Source organism: Bos taurus, chromosome X, assembly GCF_002263795.3.
Source record: "Bos taurus isolate L1 Dominette 01449 registration number 42190680 breed Hereford chromosome X, ARS-UCD2.0, whole genome shotgun sequence".
Lineage (NCBI taxonomy): Eukaryota > Metazoa > Chordata > Mammalia > Artiodactyla > Bovidae > Bos > Bos taurus.
In genome coordinates this window covers 125,207,458-125,223,154 of record NC_037357.1, presented here as the reverse complement: position 1 = coordinate 125,223,154, position 15,697 = coordinate 125,207,458, and the positions used below count along the sequence as shown (strand labels likewise).

General features: G+C 43.1%; 1 protein-coding gene across 1 annotated transcript in view; it reads right to left on the bottom strand.

Annotated features, from left to right (window-relative positions):
* BEND2 (BEN domain containing 2) overlaps positions 1 to 6,821 on the bottom strand; it is a 63,842-nt gene extending 57,021 nt beyond the window's left edge. The window contains exons 1-2 of the mRNA XM_059883893.1: positions 6,705 to 6,821; positions 4,528 to 4,716 (exon numbers count right to left, since the gene is read on the bottom strand). Of these exons, the coding sequence (XP_059739876.1) occupies positions 4,528 to 4,716; positions 6,705 to 6,720 (205 nt within the window). The 5' untranslated portion in view covers positions 6,721 to 6,821. The remainder of the gene's footprint in view (positions 1 to 4,527; positions 4,717 to 6,704) is intronic.
* Positions 6,822 to 15,697: the final 8,876 nt, after the last annotated feature.

Genomic DNA, 15,697 nt, shown 5'->3' with positions numbered 1-15,697 from the left:
CCAATACTATGCCTCCACCACTGATGGTGAAGAAGCTGAAGTTGATCAGTTCTATGTAGAGCTAGACGACTTCCTAGAACTAAAATCAAAAAAAAAAAAAGATGTCCTATTCATCACAGGGGATTGGAAGTAGGAAGTCAAGAGATACCTGGAGTAACAGGCAAATTTGGCCTTGGCATACAAAATTAAGCAGAGCAAAGGCTAACAGAATTCTGCCAAGAGAAAGCACAGGTCATAGCAAACACTCTTTTTCAATAGCACAAGAGACGACTTTACACATGGACATCATCAGATGGTCAAAACTGAAATCAGATCGATTACATTCTTTGTAGCCAAAGATGTAGAAGCTCTATACAGTCAGGAAAAATAAGACATGGAGCTAACTGTGGCTTAGATCATTAGCTCCTCACAGCAAAATTCAGGCTTAAACTAAAGAAAGCAGGGAAAACCAGTAGGTCAGTCAGGTACGACTTAAATTCCCTATGAATACACAGTGCAGGTGAGGAACAGATTCAAGGGATTAGATCTAGTAAACAGAGTGCCTGAAGAACTATGGACAGAGGTCTGTAATACTGTACAGGAGGCAGTCAACAAAACCATCCCAAAGAAAAAGAAATGCATGAAGGCAAAACGATTGTCTGAGGAGGCTTTACAAATAGTTGAGAAGAGAAGAGAAGCAAAAAGCAAGGGAGAAAGGGAAAGTTACACCTAACTAAATGCAGAGTTCCGGAGGATAGCAAGGAGAGACAAAAAGCCTTCTTCAGTGAACAATGCAAAGAAATAGAGGAAAACAACAAAGAGTAAGACTAGAGAACTCTTCAAGAAAACTGGAAACATCAAATGAACATTTTATCCAAAGATGGGCACAATAAAGAACAGAAACGGTGGAAACGTAAAGATCTAATAAAAGCAGAAGAGATCAAGAAGAGATGGAAAGAATACACAGAGGAAGTGTACAAAAAAGATCTTAATGACTCAGATAACCACGACGGTATAGTCTCTCACTCAAAGCCAGACTTTCTGGAGTGTGAAGTCAAGTAGGCCTTAGGAAGCACTCCTTCTAATAAAGCTAGTACAGATGATGGAATTCCAGCTGATCTATTTAAAATCCTAAAAGAGGATGCTATTAAAGTGGTGCACTCAATATGTCAGCAAATTTGGAAAACCCAGAGCAGTGGCCACAGGACTGGAAAAGGTTAATCCTCATTCCAATTCCCAAGAAGGGCAGTACTAAAAAATGTTCAAATCACTGGACAATTGTACTCATTTCCCATGCAAGTAAGGGTATGCTCAAAATCCTGCAAGCTAGACTTCAGCATTATATGAACTGAGAACTTCCAGATGTTCAAGCTGGGTTTAGAAAAGGCAAAGGAACCAGAGACCAAATTGCCAATATTTACTGGATCATAGAGAAAGCAAGGGAATTCCAGAAAAACACCTACTTCTGCTTCACTAACTACACTAAAGCCTTTGACTGTGTGGATCATAACAAACTGTGGAAAACTCTTAAAGAGATGGGAATACCAGACCATCTTACCTGTCTCCTGAGAAACTTGTATGCGTGTCAAGAAGCAACAGCTAGTACCCTACATGGAACAACTGACTGGTTCAGGATTAATAAAGGAGTACAACAAGGCTGTTAACTGTCACCCTGTTTATTTAACTTATATGCAGAGCACATCATGTGATATGCCGGGCTGGATGAGTTACAAGTTGGAATCAAGATTGCTGGGAAAAATATCAACAACCTCAGTAATGCAGATGATACCACTCAAATGGCAGAATGCAAAGAGGAACTAAGGATCCTCTTGATGAGGGTGAAGGAGGACAGTGAAAAAGCCACCTTAAAACTACATATGAAAAAAACTAAGATCATGGCATCTGGTCCTATCACTTCATGGCAAAGGGAAAAGGTAGAAGCACTGACAGATTTCCTCTGTCAAGCCTATGATCTGTACAGATGTGAGAGCTGAACAATAAAGAAGGCAGAGCACCATAAGAATCGATGCTTTCAAACTATGGTACTGGAGAAGACTCTTGAGAGTCCCTTGGAAAGCAAGCAGATCAAACCAGTCAATTTGAAAGGAAATCAACCCTGAATACTCTTTGAAGGGACTGATGCTGAAGCTGAAGTTCCAACTCTTTGGCCACCTGATTCGAACAGCTGACTCACTGGAAAAGACTCTGATGCTGGGAAAGATGGAGAGCAGAAGAAGAAAGAGACAGAGGATGAGATGGTTGAATGGCATCACCAATTCAATGGACCTGAACTTGGACAAACTCCAGGAGATGGTGAGGGACAGGGAGGTCTAGCGTGCTGTAGTCCATGGGGTCATGGAGAGTTGGACACAACTTGGCGACTGAACAACAACAATTAGGCAGTCTTATGCTACCCTGAACACTTACAGATGATTAAAATTATAAATATATATATATATATATATATATATATATATATATATATTTTACCACAATAAGAAAACTACTTAGCTACCGTCTGTGAAATCTCCTAAATTTTTCTTTCAGTTAGATAAGATAAAAGGGATCTAACTAAAAGTACTGCTTTGCAACCTCCTTTTTCTACTAAACATGTATTGGTCTTTCCAAACACAAACCTCTAGGTATACTGCAATCACTTTAACAGCTTCTCAGTTTCCTACCATGCAAATAGGCCATGAATAATCTATTTAACCAGTCCCTAACTCATGTATATTCAAGTTACTTCTAAAGTTTTCCCTCTGGCAAAGAACACGGCTGAACGGTCTTGCACTTCTGCAAGTAGTCCTGTGGGATAAATTCTTAGAAGCAGAAATGATAGGTAAAAGGGTATCCACAACTGAAAATTCTCCTCTATTTCTTTCCATACTAAGGAGGGCTATTGTTGATGTTTATAATACACTAAGAAAGCATCCTGTTGGTCTTGTATATAGTTTTAAAACCAGAACCAATAAAAAGTGATGACTTCTGGCATCATTTAGACCAGGGTTGGCAAACTACAGCCTGCAGACCAAACCCACCCTACTGCCTGTTTTTATGTAGCCCAGGAGCTACAAATGGTTTTAGTTGAGGGTTTTTTCCCCACATTTTTAAGTTTTAAATTTTAAAAACACACACAAAAGAAGAATATTTCATGAGATGGAAAAATTATAGAAAATTCAGCATCTATAAAGTTTTACTGAAACACAGCCATATACTCATCTACTAATATAATATTCTTTTCATGTTTCAACAGCAGAGCTGAGTAGTTGCAACAAGAGGCCTTACAACTGCAAATCTTAAAATATTTACTATCTGGCCCTTTACAGAAAAATTTTGCTGACCTCCAATCAAAGCAGCAATATTTCAATGTTTTAAAGAGTAGTAAACCCACTGTTTCAAAAGCTACAGGTGCACTTGGCTACCCCAGCCAATTTTCAACATGCCAGCATTTTGGAAACAAAGATCTCTAAACCAACCTATAGATAGTTTTGCACTAATGTAGATCCAAAAAAATTCTTAAGCAGTATTCCTTAAGTCTCATGCAAACAATTACACACTACAATATATAAAATAGATAGCTAGCAAGGATGTACCATACAGTATAGGGAACTCTACTCAATAATCTGTAATGACCTATATGGGAACAGAATCTTAAAAAGAGTGGATATATGTATATCACTATGTATAACTGATTCACTTTGCTGTACAGCAGAAACTAACACAATATTGTAAATCAACTATACTCCAATAAAAATCTTAAAAAAAAAAAAAAAAGAGTAGTAAACCCAATTCTCTATGCAAACAGCGAAGAGCATACTGTCATAGTTAATGAAGGGATGTTCCCAAGGGGTTAATGTCTCCTGGCTCTGTGTATAAATGAGGAGGCAATGGGTCTCCCATTTCCTTGTGATTGTGGCTGAGAAGCAACAACTAGAAGGACAAGTAGCTAGAGTTCTGGCTGCAGGATTATACTTTCCATGGACTTTTTTTTGGGTGCTAATGTAAATAAAATGCTGTGTTTTGAATTTCAAGTTTCAAATGTTTGTTGCTTGTATACAGGGAAGGTACTGATATTAACCTTGTATCCTGAGAATCTTGCTATAACTGCTATTTATTAATTTATTTATTATATAATTGCTTGCTATAATTGCTTAGGAGGTTTTTTTGGTGATTCTTTGAGATTTTCAACATAGAAAATCATGTCATCTATTCCATGGACTCTTGACCCAAGCTGTTTCTCCCAAAAGTTCAGTTTTAGCTTTGCCACCAAATAGTTATAATTTTAGTTGCCAGATATAAATAATTTTTTAGAGACAAAATATACTCTCCCCAGTGCTTTCCAAGGCTACCTCCCCACTCCCCATAGAATAAAAACAGAAAAAGAGACATGACAGAGCTTAAATAAATGGAAAATGCAAGCACAAGTAAACACAAAGCTTGGCCTTCTGACAATAAAGACTTAAGGTAAGAGAAGAATGTTTAAGCAATTTACTGGAAATGGGGACTGGGGATCAAAATTATGCACAGGAGGAAATTTAACAAAATTACCATGTGAAAATACAGGCAGTTCCTCAGGGATATCACTGTCATCTTCAGAATCTGTTAGTAGAAGCAACACTTCTTCATCAGAAGAGTTCTCAGTAAAATCTGTATCAAAGTTTTGTATTAGCACAACATCAACATCATCATCATCATCATCATCATCACTGTCTTCTCCAACAGATAAAACTATACAATCTAAGAAGAAGCAAAGAGAATGTGTAGATTAGATGCCACATTAAATAAAAAGTTTCTAGCAAAAACCACCTTATAAAGTTATGGAGTGTTTAAAATACATTTTAGCTGAAAAAAATTAAATATTTTCATATCTCTAATCATCGCCAAGTTAGCTAAGAAATCAATTGTTTAGTATAAAGCTTAGAGAGATATATGTATACATAAACACAAATAGTATTATTTCTAGGACCTTCAGTTCTATAGAGCAATAAATTTCTTCTTTAAGAAATTAGACCACCTGGCCCATGCACTGTGTTCAGTGATATGCTTTTAACTTTTAAATGATACAACTGAGATTATACAACCACACTCTGGGGTGACCATGAATTTCCAAACTTGTTCTCTAAAAATTAATATTAATCTTTAAGATACTCATACACATATCTTTATTTTCTTTCTCCTAATTTGCATATTTACCATAAAACACAGAGGCTGCCCAATCTGTCTTTGATCAAACACAGCCTCAAAATCAATGCCCCAATCTCAAAAGATGTTATAATGAATCAACTCGCTAGCTTATCAATTCTATAAACTCAAAATTCCACATAAAATGTTGGTGCTGAGTATGCTGTAGGGTATACAGAAGTAGAAACATAAGGCACACATGAAACATATATTATGAACCAATGTTACCTCAGTGAAATGCAAATCTAAAAGGAAATAACAACAAAGTTGCAACATTTTTTAAAAGTCTACATAATGGCTGAAAGTCTTGGTCCTTCTTGGACCCCAACCCTGCCTGACAGAGAAAAGAAAGAATAAAAGATCAACTTGTTCCAAAAAGTCAGTACGAAGTACTCAAAAAATAAGTGGCTAAATATCAAAAGCCCATAATGTTCTGGCATCCCTAGAGAGGCGGTGGGGAGGCGGGGGAGGACGGACACCCCACCCCACAAAGCGCTGCTACAATTTGAGGTTAGAACTCGCTGTGCCAGCAAAGCAAATCCTCTCCTCCCAGGAGTGCCCCAGCCATTAAGCCAAATCACTTTCCTGTGCAATGCACAACATGCCACACTCTGCAGCTGCTGGTGGTGCAAGCACCAGAAGCCTTGCAATGAAGTTCAAAATAAAAACTGTGACTGCACAGAACTGCTTGTGTGCCAGTGTAGCACACTGCCCTCTGGAGGGCGTGGGAAACAACTGAGGTGGCCCACCCTCTGGCACGGTGAAGACTGAGACTATTCTACCGCCACTAGAGGCCCTGGAAATAACTGCCGCCCTCATGCCGGAAATGAGGCTGGCTCTCACGACATAATGGCGCCATTAGACTCGGCATCCTCTGGTATCACCTCAAGTCCCAAGGACGCCATAAACGCCAGAGACCTGAAAACCTCAGGATCCCCTCCACCGCCCCCGCCCCCCAGAACGCCATGAACTCTACAACTGCCTTGAGCCCCAGAATCCCCTTAAGCCCCTACGACACCAGAAAACCTGCGCCCCACCCCCCGCCCCTTCATGCCCCGGGACGCCATGAACCTAGGACTCTGTTATGTCCAGATAGCCTCAAGCCTCAGGGATGCCATGAACCCCAGAACCCCCCAAAGCCCCAGAACCCCCCAAAGCCACAGAACCCCTAAAGCCCCAGAACCCCCAAAGGCCCCAGAACCCCCAAAGGCCCCAGAACCCCCAAAAGCCCCAGAACCCCTCAACCCTGGGAACCCACAAGCTTTGGATCACCTCTAACCCCTGGGGCACCATGAACCCTGGGACCCCAAAAGCCCCAGGACCAGCTAGAGTCTCTCGAACACCCTAGCCCCAGGCGTGCCTGACCAATATGGGACTGAAGCCGAGAGGCCATAACCAGTCGTGCCCTGACCAACACCCGGTCAGTCCCGTGGTCGCCCACGCAACCCTCTAAATGGACTGGGTTCAAACCGTATCAGAACCTTTCCCCGAACCAGGTAAGGAGAAGGAAAAGCTAGTGGGGGTCAGCTTTGGGGGCATCTTACCATCCTCGTCAGACATTGTGAGGCGGGATGCCCAGCTCTGAGTACCTCAGGCTGGGCGTCTGCGCTGCTGCTGGAACACGACCTGCCTCGCCGAATAACTGCCACAGACTGAGGTGCGGAAGCCAACGTACGCAAACCACCCAAGCTTCTACGGCTGCGCAGTAGTGCCCGGCTCCCCCGTAGGGGAGGGGGAGACCACGCAGGACGCAAAGTGTGGCGGTTTGCCTCCCTCCCTTTCTAGCTAAGTGTACTTTTTCGACACATTTAAAAAAAAAAAAAGTGAACTAGTAGCCATCAGGGTAATTCCACCATAGGAAGCTTGTAGAATGTAAAAGATTTGAGTTCAGACTTTATCTAAGGTTTTCTGAGTTTTGTACTCATATTCAACACCAGCTTTAGGTACAAATCTGGGAATAATCCAACTTTCAAAATGTGCCTTTAATAAGGCCCACTAAACCTGTGCTTTCCGGGTGGCGCTAGGGGTAAAGAACCTGCCTGCCGATTTAGGGGACATAAGAGACAGGGGTTCAATCCGTGGGTCGGGAAGATCCCCTGGAGGAGAACATGGCTATCCACTCCAGGATACTTGCCTGGAGAATCTCCATGGACAGAGGAGCCTGGCAGGCTACAGTCCATAGGGTCGCAAAAAATCGGACATGACTGATGTGACTTAGCACACAGCACACATTTGTGCCACCCTGCCCTTTAGCCGGACCGCTCCTTACTTGCTTTTTGCAACAGCCATGTGCGTGCACCATTCCTTCACTAAGTAATAGCTACAATTTACCGAGTGCTGAATGGCAACCCACTCCAGTACTCTTGCCTGGAAAAATCTCATGGACAGGGGAGCCTGGTAGGCTACAGTCCATGGGGTCACAAAGAGTCGGACATGACTGAGTGACTTCTCTTTCTTTCTTTCTCTCTTTCTCTTTCTCTCTCTCTCCACATACCAGTCACTAAGAAGTTGGTATTACTGTTGCATAGTAAATATGAGAAAACTGAGTTTCATTAACTTGCTCAAAACCCCATAGCTGGTGGCAGAGTTATTATTTGAACAAAGGTATTACCCCCCAACCCCACACCCAGGCCCACACCTCCCTGCCCCATAGCAGATGCTCCCATCCCCTGTTATTATATCCTGCTCAATTGCTTCTGGATCTTTCTCACATCCCTTTAAGCCTGTTCCAGAAGGACATTTGTCCTAATAATACCTGCACCAAGACCCTTTTCTACAGCCCCTTGGTAAGGAACTAGTAGCTTCTTCTCTAGGATTCCACAGTGGGTTCCTGTCACCTCTTTTTAGCACTTGTCACTTTGGTTGATAACAGAAATCTGTGGACATTCTTCTCTCCTTCTAAGTTCCAGAAAAAAAGCACCACATCTTCTTTATATTTAAATGGCACTTCCCTCCCAAGGTTCTAAGAATTAAATGTTATAAAATATAGAGCACCCAGCACAGTGCCTGGAATTTTGGTTTCATTTCATCAGGGCAGTTATACAGTGACTCTTGGCACTGTACATCTTGTCATTTGGGGGGAAGGGTAAGAGCTTTTTCACTTGTAAGAAAGAAGGATCTATCTCCTTGGGTAGAAATGTAGAGTTGCTTCCTGGGAGTACAAGAGTGTAAATATGTGTAAGAGGGTGCACAGGGAAGCTGAGTGATAGAAGGACGCAATATGCTGGTGTTAAAATCAAACACAAACAGAGACCAGACTTGAAAACTCCCTGAGCATACAAAACCAGTTTAGTCACACAAGCAAAGCTTAATTTAGTTTATTTGGCAAGGCAAGTGAGGCTAACTTCACCTGGCTCACTTCTTGCTTATGCTTCTGAAAATCATAGGTGAAACAAATTATTCCCCAAAATTGATATGAGGTGACCACTAACCAATCCTCTCATTTAAGAAAATGCTAATATTATAATGAATCTTTGTGAAGAAAATCACTGCCTCCACACTATATAAGCTGCTTTATAACAATATACCTCTGTGTCTCATTCCATGTTTTAGTTTCAGTGCTTCCGGTCTGCAAAAGGTCCTTTTGGTGTGTGCAAAATAAACTTTCACTAATTACTGCCTCAGTGATTCAATGGTTTTACTTATTTTTATTTTTTCTGAACTTTTGACACTGGTGCTCCCTTTCAACTTCACATTCACCCTTTTGTCTTCTCTGTGAAAATGGATATGGATCCTTAATTTTTCCCTTTGCCAATAGCACAGTTTAAGCTTCTTTCAGTAGGAGGTATTGAAGACAGATTGCAGAAGGAACAAGTTTTACCCTACAGGGCATATTTCTGGCAAGTTCCAGAGGGTCGATTTACAACAAGTTCCACCAGCGCAGCAGCACAATGATTTGTATCATTCAGTCATAGTTGTGCCCTGTGCCCACTGTCAGCCCTAGAGGTAGTCACTGTTCCTTATAGCTGTTATTTCTATATTCGTTAGAGTTTTCTGTATTTCTTACTAGCCAGTCCCTCATTACTACAATACACCATTATACTTAATACATCCTTGTATTAAACTTTCTCTGTTCCAATTATGTGATTTTTTTCCTCTTTATTGTATATCCAGACTGATCCACTCACCCAGTGGACCCAATCAATGTCTGTTCTTAGAATGTAACTGAACATCCAACAGATGCTCAACAATCCCTTCACTTTCATTTCTATTGAGAACTCTCCATTCTTTCGATTGACCCCTCTTCTCCATGTGGGGACACAGAATGGTAGGTGGAAATGCTTTATTACCATGGTTCTGTCCTACGCCTAGCTTTCCTCCTCCTAGTCGGCCTAAGCTGCATCAACCTGACCAAGTAGGGCAGAATGTAGTGCCCAGGAGACCTTGCAGACATGGGAGAAGTGGGAAGAGATGCTGGTAGTACCATCAACCTAGGCTGAGGTGAGAACTGAGCCACCATCCTACAGAAGAGGAGGTATTTTAATCAATACCCAGTGCAGTCATGGAGTTCTGCTTCCTGTCACAATGGACAGGGGAACTGCAGAGCAGCCATTCTGGAAGACAACTAAAAATGCTGGATGAAATGTTCTAAAAATAGTTATCTGAGAACATACTGTATAGCACAGGGAAATCTACCTAATGCACTGTGGGTGACCTGAATGGGAAGGAAGTCCAAAGGGAGAGGATATATGTATATGTTTGGCTGATTCATTTTGCCATACAGTAGAAACTAACACAACATTGTAAATCAACTATACTCCAATATAAATTAATTTTTAAAATATATTTTTAAAAGCTAAAAATATAAATAAAATAAAAAGAGTCTCAAAAACATCAAAAAGTTAACATTATGAGCGATTACTGAGCTAAGAGCTGGGAAAGACCAGAAAACTAGAGAAGTGTGAGCAGCTTAGAGGATGGCTTCTGCTCTAGGGTATTTACTGCTCTTCCATAAAAGGATGAGAGGCCTTGCTATAGTACTGTTGGCTTTGTTGAACTGAGTGACAAAGTCAGACTCTGGGAGCCACCAAACACATAGGGCTGGTAAACCACTTCCTCCCTTGGATGGGGACCATAAAGAGTCATACCTTCAGAGTAAAAGTGATCCAACATTAAACAATATTGAGCAAGTTTGAGCAAGCTCCAGGAAATGGTGAAGGAGAGGTAAGCCTGGTACACTGCAGTCCATGGGGTCACAAAGACTGGACATGACAGAGTGACTGAACAACAACAACAATATTAACCAATAATTAACCACACCAGCTGTCTGGCATAAGCAAATAAATTTTTTTTTCCTAGGAGGAGAACATCAACTTATTTCCCAAAACAATATTTAAATAGAATATCTAGCATGAAATGAAATATGATCAGATATAGAAAACATAAGAGAGCTGAAGAAAGAAGCAATTAAAAAATCTATGCTGGGGGGACAGAGGCCTCTGCTGCACCCTCTAACCTCCATGACAACACAGGGCTTCCATGCACAGTGACCCTGACACAGGCACCTTGCTAGTGACCCAGGTCCTCTGGAGGAAGCTGGTCTGGGGGCATCTCAGGACATCCATAGGAAGGATCCAGACTGAAAATCCTCGAGGCCCCAGGTTTTCAGGAAGGAGCCTCCTCACCCTTTCAGTTAAGTTCAGTTCAGTGGCTCAGTCGTGTCCGACTCTTTGTGACTCCATGAATCGCAGCATGCCAGGCCTCCCTGTCCATCAACAACTCCCAGAGTTTACACAAACTCATGTCCATCGAGTTGGAGATGCCATCCAGCTATCTCATCCTCTATTGTCCCCTTCTCCTCCTGCCCCCTATCCCTTCCAGCATCAGGGTCTTTTCCAACAAGTCAACTCTTCACATGAGGTGGCCAAAGTATTGGAGTTTCAGCATCAGTCCTCCCAATGAACACCCAGGACTGATCTTCTTTAGGATGGACTTGTTGGATCTCCTTGCAGTCCAAGGGACCCTCAAGAGTCTTCTCCAGTACCACAATTCAAAAGCATCAATTCTTCAGTGCTCAGCTTTCTTCACAGTCCAATTCTCACATCCATACATGACCACTGGAAAAACCATAGCCTTGACTAGATGGACCCTTGTTGGCAAAGTAATGTCTCTGCTTTTTAGTATGCTATCTAGGTTGGTCATAACTTTCCTTCCAAGGAGTAAGCATCTTTTAATTTCATGGCTGAAATTACCATCTGCAGTGATTTTGGAGCCCAAAAAAGTAAAGTCTGACACTGTTTCCACTGTTTCCCCATCTATTTCCCATGAAGTGATGGGACCACATGCCATGATCTTTGTTTTCTGGAATGTTGAGCTTTAAGCCAACTTTTTCACTCTCCTCCTTCACTTTCATCAAGAAGCTTTTTAGTTCCTCTTCACTTTCTGCCATAAGGGTTGTGTCCTCTGCATATCTGAGGTTACTGATATTTCTCCCGGGAATCTTGGTTCCAGCTTGTGCTTCTTCCAGCCCAGCGTTTCTCATGATGTACTCTGCATAGAAGTTAAATTAGCAGGGTAACAATATACAGCCTTGACGTACTTCTTTTCCTATTTGGAACCAGTCCATGTCCAGTTCTAGCTGTTGCTTCCTGACCTGCATATAGGTTTCTCAAGAGACAGGTCGGGTAGCCTGATCTCTGTTCATTTCCAAGGCAAACCATTCAATATCACGGTAATCCAAGCCTATACTCCAACCAGTAACACTGAAGAAGCTGAAGTTGAACGGTTCTATGAAGACCTACAAGATCTTTTAGAACGAACACCAAAAAAAGATGTCCTTTTCATTATAGGGGACTGGAATGCAAAAGTAGCAAGTCAAGAAACACCTGGAGTAACAGGCAAATTTGGCCTTGGAATACGGAATGAAGCAGTGCAAAGGCTAATAAAGTTTTGCCAAGAAAATGCACTGGTCATAGCAAACACCCTCTTCCAACAACACAAGAGAAGACTCTACACATGGACATCACCAGATGGTCAACACCAAAATCAGATTGATTATATTCTTTGCAGCCAAAGATGGAGAAGCTCTATACAGTCAGCAAAAACAAGACTGGGAGCTGACTGTGGCTCAGATCATGAACTCCTTATTGCCAAATTCAGACTGAAATTGAAAAAAGTAGGGAAAACCACTAGACCATTCAGGTATGACCTAAATCAAATCCCTTATGATTATACAGTGGAAGTGAGAAATAGATTTAAGGGACTAGATCTGATAGAGTGCCTGATGAACTATGGATGGAGGTTTGTGACATTGTATAGGAGACAGGGATCAAGACCATCCCCATGGAAAAGAACTGCAAAAAAGCAAAATGGCTGTCTGAGGAGGCCTTACAAATAGCTGTGAAAAGAAGAGAAGTGAAAAGCAAAGGAGAAAAGGAAAGATATAAGCATCTGAATGCAGAGTTCCAAAGAATAGCAAGGAGAGATAAGAAAGCCTTCCTCACCCTTTAGTGACAGAAAACTGTGTTCCAGCAAAGCCAGGGAGAGAGACTCACAGTGCCAGGCCTTTCTAGTGTCCCCTACAAGTGACAATACCAGCTGAGGGCACCAACCCTTGCATAGTGTGTGGAGCTAAAGACCTCAACGTTTGCCACGGTGAGAAAAATAGAGCGAGGAAAGGTTGGCAGGGCTCTTGCAAGACAACAGAGAAGGGGATGGAAAGCAGGGTCTCCAAGGGAGCTGGAGGAGCAAGCTGGGGAGCATGGGGCCCAGCTCCAGCCACTACTCCCAAGGGAGGGTGGCCGAGGCATTGCTCGCTGTCTTCACTCATGTACCCAGCCCGGGCTGCACCCACCAATGCCAGGGGAGCTGTAAACACTGGTGCCCAGGTCTGGGCCCCAGAGATCCCCCGGTCCCTGGTCAGGGGGAGCTAGGCTCTGAGGCTGAAGAATTCCAGGGTTTTCTCACAGGTACCGGGCTGAGAGGCACTGCTCTGCACCCCACGAGAGGCTGGTCACTGGATCTTTGCATTTAACTATCACATCACCTGACAGGTTCATGTTATCAACCTGGTTCATGGACAGTTAAGTGAGCAGGGAAGAGGAAGTGAAATGACTAAATGCTCACTCTGCCCAAAAGACAGAGAAGGGTACAAATAAATATTCTCACAAAACAGCAGTGACCCCTACAGTTCAACTTCATCAGAACTACTGCAACCTGGATGACCAATCAGGGATATGAAAAGATGCTCAGTATGACTAAGCATTGGGGAAATGCAAATCAAAACCACAATGAGATAGCACCTCACACCTGTCAGAATGGCCATCATCCAAAAACAAACAAACAAACACACAAATAACAAATGTTGATGAGGATGTGGAGAAAAGGGAACCCTTGTACACTGTTGGTGGGAATGTAAATTGGTGCAGCCACTGTTGAAGAACAGTATGGAGGTTCCTCAAAAACCTAAAAATAGAATTACCATATTACCCAGCAATTCCATTCCTGGGTATATATCCAAAAGAAACAAAAACACTAAAAAAAAAGAAAGAAAGAAAGAAAGAAACAAAAACACTAATATGAAAAGATACATGGACCCCAATGCTCATAGCAGCATTATTTGCAATTTCCAAGATATGGAAGCAACCAAAGTGTCCATCAATGAATGATATGAAAATGTGATTTATCATATCAATGGATATAAAGATGTGATTTATATGTATATGCATATAACTAAAATTAAATAATTGATTATATTCAATTCAAATTATTTAATTTTAAATAAATGAATTATAAAATTATTGATCCAGCAAACAAAAAACTACTGCAACCCAGGGCTAGATTCACAAGGCAGTACTGATGGACGCCAAACAGCCTGAAATGCTGGGGACTGCAGAGTCCAGGTATGGAAACTCACACTTGACCAAGACATGTGTCCCTGCGTCCTTGCTGACCCCTCCACCCCCACCTCCTAGGGTCACAATGAGGCTATTGGATCCAAGGCCTGAAGAACAGTTCTCATTGTGGGGTGGAGGGGTAGCAACAACACAGGTACAAGTTTGACCAACTTAAGTTCTCTGTGTAAAGACAGGGAAAAGCCTGGGAGAGGGACAGAACACCGCTTCCAGTGGTGGTAAAACTGGATCCCATTGGCCCATTAAAGCCGAAATGGGGATGGGGTATGTGAAAGAGACTGTGGGGGAAGATGGGGCTACGCCAAGGGCTGAGAATAGAAAAGACACTCCAGAGAGGACACGGAGGGAATTAAATCCAACCCTTCAGAGAGGACACGGAGGGAATTAAATCCAACCCTTCTCCACTGCTGTGTGACCTACACTTTGTAGGTGGCATCAGGCGAGGTAAGTGGGACAGCAGCTTGTCTGCCTCCCCAGCCGAGCCTGGACCTGGGACCCTGGTGGCTCTGGGGAGCACCCTCTCCCCTCCAGGTGGCGGCCATCCGAAGACACAGGACTTGGGGCCTCTCCTCACCTGTCTTCTTTGTGGCAGTAACGCGAGTCCCACATGGCTTCCTGGCTGCGGTGCCTGGCTCCTGGGCTCCTGGGCGCCTGGGCGAGGTGGGGAGATCCGTCTGCACCCCACCGCCCTTTTGCGCTGGGAAGCAGCTGCAGCGTACACAGCCCTCCCGTCGTGCCCAGAACTTTCTTTTCCTGAGCCTGGAACCTACACTGCCAGCGGTCAAGGCTTCTGGGTGCCTTCCTGGATTCTTCCCTAGCCCCCAAAGCTCTTCTGAGATCTCTGCCAAAAGCTGGACCTCCTGAACCTTGGCGATATGGAAAGGAATCACTAATTTCACTTGAAAGAGAAAGGTGGTTGTGCTAGACTGTTTGTGGGCAGTACTGAACTCAGCAAACAACTCGGGCGTCTCTCAGAGGGATGCCTCCTCCTCCTCTGAGGAGAAGAGCTCAGAAAAAGGTAGAATGAAACTGCTGGAGTCGCCCCCAAGGACATAACATGGACAGGGGTGCCTCGGGGGTTCTGTGTATTGTGGATGATCTATGGGTTTTGTTTGCTGAGACTCCCCACCCTCACTGGCTGCCAGGATGATTCGTCCATAATGTAGGTCTCCTTGTGAGCTCCCACCACACACACACCCTAAATTTATAATTCTTTGCTTGCTTCTCACAGCACAGTCCTTGAAAGTGAAAGTTGCTCAGTGGTGTCTGACTCTGCGATCCCATGGACTATACAGTCTGTGGAATTCTCCAGGCCAGAATACTGGAGTGGGTAGCTGTTCCCTTCTCCAGGGGATTTTCCCAACTCGGGGATCAAACCCAGGTCTCCTGCGTTGCAGGCGGATTACCAGCTGAGCCACCAGGGAAGCCCAGCAATACTGGAGTGGGTAGCCTATCCCTTCTCCAGTGGATCTTCCTGACCCAAGAATCAAACCTGGGTCTCCTGCATTGCAGGCAGATTCTTTACCAGCTGAGCTACTAGAGAAGCCCTTGAGCACCATCCAAAGCTGACCCAACGGCCTTCCTATTCCAAGCTTCCTTCTACTCTCCAGAATCCATGCTGAAATTTATTTTAAGAACAAATCTAAAGTCTTCTTTAATATCAAGGCCAAACCGCTGCTTTCCTG